General features: G+C 42.4%; 1 protein-coding gene across 1 annotated transcript in view; it reads left to right on the forward strand.

Moving 5' to 3' along the window:
• The first annotated feature begins 7,302 nt into the window (after positions 1-7,302).
• LOC109885465 (pyruvate carboxylase, mitochondrial) overlaps positions 7,303-9,562 on the forward strand; it is a 290,100-nt gene continuing 287,840 nt past the window's right edge. The window contains exon 1 of the mRNA XM_031793063.1: positions 7,303-7,311. Within this exon, the coding sequence (XP_031648923.1) occupies positions 7,303-7,311 (9 nt within the window). The remainder of the gene's footprint in view (positions 7,312-9,562) is intronic.

Here is a 9,562-nt window from a genome sequence, read left to right on the forward strand (position 1 = left end):
CAAGAGAGGAGAGGAAGAGAGACAAGAGAGGAGAGGAAGAGAGACAAGAGAGGAGAGGAAGAGATGCAAGAGAGGAGAGGAAGAGAGACAAGAGAGGAGAGGAAGAGAGACAAGAGAGGAGAGGAAGAGAGACAGGAAGAGAGGAGAGGAAGAGAGACAAGAGAGGAGAGGAAGAGAGACAAGAGAGGAGAGGAAGAGAGACAAGAGAGGAGAGGAAGAGAGACAAGAGAGGAGAGGAAGAGATGCAAGAGAAAAAGGGGATGGGAGATGGTAGGGTGTTGGAGCTGGGGCCACACCGGCGGTCACGAGTCATGACCGCAGTCAAATTCTACTTGACCACTTAGTCACGGTAATTAGGATTCTCCAAGCTCTGATGCTGCTAATGGTCATTAGAGGCCTACCACACGTGCTAACAGCCTGGTACTCAGCACTCTATTCTCTCTCTAAATCACTCTGATATCAATGAAAACTTCATGAGAGCCCATAAGTTCATGTTGCACAACATTTCTATAGGCCATGCAAGAGGAGGATCCCATCAGCTTTCTATTGGCTAGGCTATATATTTATTTCTACATGTTTCTAATATTAAGCACATTGCTTATATTTACAACAGAAGTATCTGCATGAAATTGAACCACGAGGAAAAGCATCCATCACTATTTAAGATGACATTTTATTTGATTTCCCCTGTTCTGAGACAGATGCATGATAATGGTCCATTCTAAATCTAAATGAATCATACACATATATTATTTAGTATACGGAAAGACACCAGAATTTGCAAATAAATTCATTAAAAATCCCACAATGTGATTTTCTGGATTTTTTTTTCTCATTTTGTCTGTCATAGTTGAAGTGTACCTATGATGAAAATTACAGGCCTCTCATCTTTTAAGTGGGAGAACTTGCACAATTGGTGGCTGACTAAATACTTCTTTGCCCAACTGTATATTATTTAGTATACGTAAAGACAACATTAAATTAAGAATAGTCTGATAGGTGACAATATTAGGCTATCACTTCTGAACGGTGTAGTGTCACTTCTGAACGGTGTAGTATCACTTCTGAACGGTGTAGTGTCACTTCTGAACGGTGTAGTATCACTTCTGAACGGTGTAGTGTCACTTCTGAACGGTGTAGTATCACTTCTGAACGGTGTAGTATCACTTCTGAACGGTGTAGTATCACTTCTGAACGGTGTAGTATCACTTCTGAACGGTGTAGTATCACTTCTGAACGGTGTAGTGTCACTTCTGAACGGTGTAGTGTCACTTCTGAACGGTGTAGTGTCACTTCTGAACGGTGTAGTATCACTTCTGAACGGTGTAGTATCACTTCTGAACGGTGTAGTATCACTTCTGAACGGTGTAGTATCACTTCTGAACGGTGTAGTGTCACTTCTGAACGGTGTAGTATCACTTCTGAACGGTGTAGTGTCACTTCTGAACGGTGTAGTATCACTTCTGAACGGTTCAGTGTCACTTCTGAACGGTGTAGTATCACTTCTGAACGGTGTAGTGTCACTTCTGAACGGTGTAGTATCACTTCTGAACGGTGTAGTATCACTTCTGAACGGTGTAGTGTCACTTCTGAATGGTGTAGTGTCACTTCTGAACGGTTCAGTGTCACTTCTGAACGGTGTAGTGTCACTTCTGAACGGTTCAGTGTCACTTCTGAATGGTGTAGTGTCACTTCTGAACGGTTCAGTGTCACTTCTGAACGGTGTAGTATCACTTCTGAACGGTGTAGTATCACTTCTGAACGGTGTAGTGTCACTTCTGAACGGTGTAGTATCACTTCTGAATGGTTCAGTGTCACTTCTGAAACGGTGTAGTATCACTTCTGAACGGTGTAGTGTCACTTCTGAACGGTGTAGTATCACTTCTGAACGGTTCAGTGTCACTTCTGAACGGTGTAGTATCACTTCTGAACGGTGTAGTGTCACTTCTGAACGGTGTAGTATCACTTCTGAACGGTGTAGTATCACTTCTGAACGGTGTAGTGTCACTTCTGAACGGTGTAGTATCACTTCTGAACGGTGTAGTATCACTTCTGAACGGTGTAGTATCACTTCTGAACGGTGTAGTATCACTTCTGAACGGTGTAGTATCACTTCTGAACGGTGCAGTGTCACTTCTGAACGGTGTAGTATCACTTCTGAACGGTGTAGTATCACTTCTGAACGGTGTAGTGTCACTTCTGAACGGTGTAGTATCACTTCTGAACGGTGTAGTATCACTTCTGAACGGTGTAGTGTCACTTCTGAACGGTGTAGTATCACTTCTGAACGGTGTAGTATCACTTCTGAACGGTGTAGTATCACTTCTGAACGGTTCAGTGTCACTTCTGAACGGTGTAGTATCACTTCTGAACGGTGTAGTGTCACTTCTGAATGGTGTAGTGTCACTTCTGAACGGTTCAGTGTCACTTCTGAACTGTGTTGGATCACTTCTGAACGGTGTAGTGTCACTTCTGAATGGTGTAGTGTCACTTCTGAACGGTTCAGTGTCACTTCTGAACGGTGTAGTATCACTTCTGAACGGTGTAGTGTCACTTCTGAATGGTGTAGTGTCACTTCTGAACGGTTCAGTGTCACTTCTGAATGGTGTAGTGTAACTTCTGAATGGTTCAGTGTCACTTCTGAACGGTGTAGTGTCACTTCTGAATGGTGTAGTGTCACTTCTGAACGGTGTAGTATCACTTCTGAACTGTGTTGGATCACTTCTGAACGGTGCAGTGTCACTTCTGAACGGTGTAGTATCACTTGTGAATAATGTAGTACCACGTGTGACTGATGCCCAGCTTGTTTGTAGTAAGGCAAGAAACAGCACCTTTTTCAAATCGTAGTTGCACACCTCATATAGCTTAGCCCATAGGCCTGTATGTTTTAATGAGGTTTGTATCACAATGGAAGTGGCCAAGTAACTCATATAGCTTAGCCCATAGGCCTATATGTTTCAATGAGGTTTGTATCACAATGGAAGTGGCCAAGTAACTCATATAGCTTAGCCCATAGGCCTATATGTTTTAATGAGGTTTGTATCACAACGGAAGTGGCCAAGTAACTTCAAATGAAGCACATTAATCTTCTATTCAACCGGTGTAGAGCCTAACTGATAAACATAGACGGGGGCATGAGTTTCAAGTCCGGGGAAGATATTTTTCACCATAAAAATATAATTATAATATGTATAAATTATATTTACATGCATAATCGCATTTAGCTGTTTACTGTTGAGAACCATATTTTTCCCGCCAATTAATCACATTTTGGAACACTGCCTGCTGCACATTATAATGCATGATATTAGATATTCACATTATAATGTGAAGAAATAGTTTATTAAATAGTTTATCAACATTTTATTAAGCTTAAACGTTAAAAAGCCTCACTGCTTTTAAAAGTGGTTTTAAAATGTATATTTTAAATTGCCTCAAAACTTTGGGGCCCAAATAAAACCACCCGTGTGCCAAATTCTTCGTGGGTGTCACGCCCTGGCCATAGAGAGGTTTTTATTCTCTATTTTGGTTAGGCCAGGGTGTGACTAGGGTGGGCATTCTATGTTCATTTTTCTATGTTTTGGATTTCTGTGTTGTTTGGCCGGGTGTGGTTCTCAATCAGAGGCAGCTGTCTATCATTGGCTCTGATTGAGAACCATACTTAGGTAGCCTTTCCCCACCTGTGTGGTGTGGGTAGTTGCTTTCTGTTTTTGTGTCTGCACTAGACAGAACTGTTTCTGTTGTTCTCTTTGTTGTATTTTATTCAGTGTTCAGTTAAAAATAAAAAGATGAACACGTACCACGTTGCACCTTGGTCCTCACCTTCTTCCACCAACGGCCGCCCTCGCTGCGGGCTCCGGACTGGAGACCGTCGTTGGAGGCTTCGGACTGGAGACCGTCTCTGGAGGCTCCGGACTGGAGACCGTCTCTGGAGGCTCCGGACTGGAGACCGTCTCTGGAGGCTCCGGACTGGAGAACGTCTCTGGAGGCTCCGGACTGGAGACCGTCGTTGGAGGCTCCGGACTGGAGACCGTCGTTGGAGGCTCCGGACTGGAGACCGTCTCTGGAGGCTCCGGACTGGAGACCGTTGTTGGCTTCGTGCCCTGACTCCTCACTGGAGGCTTCATGCCATGGATCATCACTGGAGGCTTTGTGTCATGGATCATCACTGGAGGCTTCATGCCATGGATCATCACTGGAGGCTTCGTGCCATGGATCATCACTGGAGGGAGGAGATGTATGGGCAGTCTGGTACGAGGAACTGCCACAGGGCTCACCAGGCTGGGGAGACATACAAGAGGATTAGTTCTGGGCGCAGGCACAGGACTCACCAGGCTGGAGAGACATACAGGAGGCCCTGGGCTGTGCAGACGCACCGGAGACACAGTGCGCAGAGCCGGCGCAGGATATCCCGGGCCGTAGAGACGTACTGGCGGCCAGATAGGCTGAGCCGGCATCCTTCGACCTGGCTGGATGCCCACTCTAGCCCGGCTGATGCGGGGAGCTGAAAGGTAGCGCACCGGGCAGTGCACGTGCACTAGAGACACCGTGCTCTCCACCGCATAACACGGTGCCTGACCTGTACGACGCTCCCTCCGGTAAGCTCAGGTCTCCAACCTGGCTCAGCCAATCTCCCCGTGTGCCCCCCAATAATTTTTTGGGGGGAGTGGCCTCCCGGTCTTTAGTGCCAGCCTTGTCCCCGTGTCCTTGGACCTTTTCCTCGCTGCCTCCACCTTCCTGGCTGCTTCGACCTGCTCCCATGGCAGGCGGTCTCTTCCGGCCAGGATCTCCTTCCACGTGTAGGATCCTTTGCCCTCCAGGATGTCTTTCCACGTTTAGGATCCTTTGCCATCCAGGAAGTCTCCCCCATGTCCGGTCCTCCTTACCACGCTACTTGGTCCTTTGGTGGTGGGAAGTTCTGTCACGGCTGTTGAAGGAACTGGACCAAGGTGCAGCGTGATGAGCGTACATTTTCTCTTTTATTCGAAATGACACCGACAAAACAATAAACAATACAAAACAAACCGTGAAGCTTAAGACTATGTGCCATCAAACAAAGTTAACTTCCCACAAACACAGGTGGGAAAAAGGGTACCTAAGTATGGTTCTCAATCAGATACAACGATAGACAAATGGTACAGGACGGCCAGAACATAGAAATACAAATAATAGAATATAGAATACCCACCCCAACTCACACCGTGATCAAACCAAAATAGAGACATAAACAGGATCTCTAAGGTCAGGGCGTGACACCACTCAATCTATCTACCTCATCCCCATACTGTTTATTTTATTTACTTTTCTGCTCTTTTGTACACCAGTATCTCTACCAGCACATGTTCATCTGATCATTTATCACTCCAGTGTTAATTTGCTAAATTGTAACTATTCGCTCCTATGGCATATTTATTGCCTACCTCCTCATGCCTTCTGCACACACTGTATATAGACTTTCTTTTTTCTACTGTGTCATTGATTTGTTTATTGTGTTATTGGCTTGTTTATTGTTTACTCCATGTGTAACTCTGTGTTGTCTGTGTCACACTGCTTTGTTTTATCGGGTCGCAGTTGCAAATGAGAACTTGTTCTCAACTGTCCTACCTGGTTAACTTCATATGGCTGCAGGGGCAGTATTGAGTAGCTTGGATGAAAAGGTGCCCATTGTAAATGGCCTGCTCCTCAGTCTCAGTTGCAAATATATGCATATTATTATTAATATTGGATAGAAAACCCTCTAAGGTTTCCAAAACTGTCAAATATTGTCTGTGAGTATAACAGAACTGATATTGCAGTCGAAACCCTGAGGAAAATCAAAACAGGATGTGGCCTCTATTTTGAAAACTCCATGTTCCATAGGTTCCCTTTGCTGGATTTAAAGGGATATGCACCAGATTCCTTTTCCTATCGCTTCCTCAAGGTGTCAACAGTCTTCAGACATAGTTTCAGGCTTTTATTTTGAAAAATTAGCCAGAACGATAACATCACGTCAAGTGGTCACATGAGTTTTGCTCGCGCAACAGAATTTGGACAGCCATTGTTTTCCCCTCTCCTACTGTGAAAGCGTGATAATTGTCATCAGCAACCGCTGAATAGCATAGCTCCACAGTCAAATAATATAATATTACTAAAAAACATTCATATTCATGAAATCAGAAGTGCAATATTGCAAAACACAGCTTAGTCTTTTCATCCTCATCCACCTGTCGTCTCAGATTTTGAAATGATGCTTTACAGCAAAAGCAATCCAAGCGTTTGTGTAAGTTTATCGATAGCATAACAAAACATTAAGTACACTTAGCATCAGGTAGCTTGGTCACGAAAATCAGAAAAGCAATCATATGAATCATTTACCTTTGATGATCTTCGGATGTTTTCACTCACGAGACTCCCAGTTACACAAGAAATGTTCCGTTTGTTCCATAAAGATTATTTTTATATCCAAAATACCTCTGTTTGTCGCGTTATGTTCAGAAATCCACAGGAAAGAGCGGTCACGACAACGCAGACGAAAATTCCAAATAATATCCATAATGTCCACAGAAACATGTCAAACGTTTTTTATAATCAATCCTCAGGTTGTTTTTAAAATATATATATTCGATAATATGTCAACCGGGTGTGTAGGTTTTTCAATAGGACAGGGAGAAACAATGGCCGCTTTACTCTGTTGCGCAAAACTCACTCTGAGAGCCCCCACCTATCCACTTACGCAATGTAATCTTTCTCGCTCATTTTTCAAAATAAAAGCCTGAAACTATGTCTAAAGACTGTTGACACCTTAAGGAAGCCATAGAAAATGGAATCTGGTTGATATCCCTCCCTGATATCCCTCTCGCTCTCTCTCTCTCACTTCAAACCAGAAAATCACATTGTATGATTTTTAAGTAATTAATAAGCATTTTATTGCATGACATAAGTATTTGATCACCTACCAACCTGTAAGAAATCCGGCTGTCACAGACCTGTTCATTTTTCTTTAAGAAGCCCTCCTGTTCTCCACTCATTACCTGTATTAACTGCACCTGTTTGAACTCTGTATAAAAGACACCTGTCCACACACTCAATCAAACAGACTCCAACCTCTACACAATGGCCGAGACCAGAGAGCTGTGTAAGGACATCAGGGATAAAATTGTAGACTTGCACAAGGCTGGGATGGGCTACAGGACAATAGGCAAGCAGCTTGGTGAGAAGGCAACAACTGTTGGAGCGAATTATTGGAAAAGGGAAGAAGTTCAAGATGACGGTCAATCAACCACGGTCTGGGGCTCCATGCAAGATCGTGGGGCATCAACGATCATGAGGAAGGTGAGGGATCAGCCCAGAACTACACAGCAGGACCTGGTCAATGACCTGAAGAGAGCTGGGACCACAGTCTCAAAGAAAACCATTAGTTTTCTGGCTCAAGCCAGCGCATGTCCAGGCCCGTCTGAAGTTTGCCAATGACCATCTGGATGATCCAGAGGAGGAATGGGAGAAGGTCATGTGGTCTGATGAGACAAAAAATATAGCTTTTTGGTCTAAACTCCACTCGCCATGCTTGGAGGAAGAAGAAGGATGAGTACAACCCCAAGAACACCATCCCAACCGTGAAGCATGGAGGTGGAAACATCATTCTTTGGGGATGCTTTTCTGCAAAGGGTACAGGATGACTGCACCGTATTGAGGGGAGGATGGATGGGAACATGTTTCGCGAGATCTTGGCCAACACCCTCCTTCCCTCAGTAAGTGCATTGAAGATGGGTCGTGGCTGGGTCTTCCAGCATGACAACGACCCGAAACACACAGCCAGGGCAACTAAGGAGTGGCTCCGTAAGAAGCATCTCAAGGTCTTGGAGTGGCCTAGGCAGTCTCCAGACCTGAACCCAATAGAAAATCTTTGGTCGGAGCTGAAAGTCCGTATTGCCTAGCAACAGCCCCGAAACCTGAAGGATCTGGAGAAGGTCTGTATGGAGGAGTGGGCCAAAATGCTGCAGTGTGTGCAAACCTGGTCAAGAACTACAGGAAACGTATGATCTCTGTAATTGCAAACAAAGGTTTCTGTACCAAATATTAAGTTCTGCTTTTCTGATGTATCAAATACTTATGTCATGCAATAAAATGTAAATAAATTATTTAAAAATCATACAATGTAATTTTCTGGATTTTTGTTTTAGATTCCGTCTCTCACAGTTGAAGTGTACCGATGATAAAAAATGACAGACCTCTACATGCTTTGCAAGTAGGAAAACCTGCAAAATCGGCAGTGTATCAAATACGTGTTCTCCCCGCTGTATATCATTATTCTACAATGTAGAAAATAGTAAAAAATAAATAAAAAACATTCAATGACTAAACCTTTTGACCGGTAGCATATTTATACAGCCCTTCAACAGTAGATGTATTTATACAGCCCTTCAACAGTAGATGTATTTATACAGCCCTTCAACAGTAGATGTATTTATACAGCCCTTCAACAGTAGATGTATTTATACAGTAGATGTATTTATACAGTAGATGTATTTATACAGCCCTTCATCAGTAGATGTATTTATACAGTAGATGTATTTATACAGTAGATGTATTTATACAGCCCTTCAACAGTAGATGTATTTATACAGCCCTTCAACAGTAGATGTATTTATACAGCCCTTCAACAGTAGATGTATTTATACAGCCCTTCAACAGTAGATGTATTTATACAGCCCTTCACCAGTAGATGTATTTATACAGTAGATGTATTTATACAGTAGATGTATTTATACAGCCCTTCATCAGTAGATGTATTTATACAGTAGATGTATTTATACAGTAGATGTATTTATACAGCCCTTCAACAGTAGATGTATTTATACAGTAGATGTATTTATACAGTAGATGTATTTATACAGCCCTTCATCAGTAGATGTATTTATACAGTAGATGTATTTATAAAGCCCTTCATCAGTAGATGTATTTATACAGCTCTTCATCAGTAGATGTATTTATACAGCCCTTCATCAGTAGATGTATTTATACAGTAGATGTATTTATACAGCCCTTCATCAGTAGATGTATTTATACAGTAGATGTATTTATAAAGCCCTTCATCAGTAGATGTATTTATACAGCTCTTCATCAGTAGATGTATTTATACAGCCCTTCATCAGTAGATGTATTTATACAGCCCTTCAACAGTAGATGTATTTATACAGTAGATGTATTTATAAAGCCCTTCATCAGTAGATGTATTTATACAGCTCTTCATCAGTAGATGTATTTATACAGCCCTTCAACAGTAGATGTATTTATACAGTAGATGTATTTATACAGCTCTTCATCAGTAGATGTATTTATACAGCTCTTCATCAGTAGATGTATTTATACAGCCCTTCATCAGTAGATGTATTTATACAGCCCTTCAACAGTAGATGTATTTATACAGTAGATGTATTTATACAGTAGATGTATTTATACAGCCCTTCATCAGTAGATGTATTTATACAGCTCTTCATCAGTAGATGTATTTATACAGTAGATGTATTTATACAGTAGATGTATTTATAAAGCCCTTCAACAGTAGATGTATTTATACAGTAGA

This window comes from Oncorhynchus kisutch, linkage group LG16 (genome assembly GCF_002021735.2).
Source record: "Oncorhynchus kisutch isolate 150728-3 linkage group LG16, Okis_V2, whole genome shotgun sequence".
In the NCBI taxonomy this organism is placed as follows: Eukaryota; Metazoa; Chordata; class Actinopteri; order Salmoniformes; family Salmonidae; genus Oncorhynchus; species Oncorhynchus kisutch.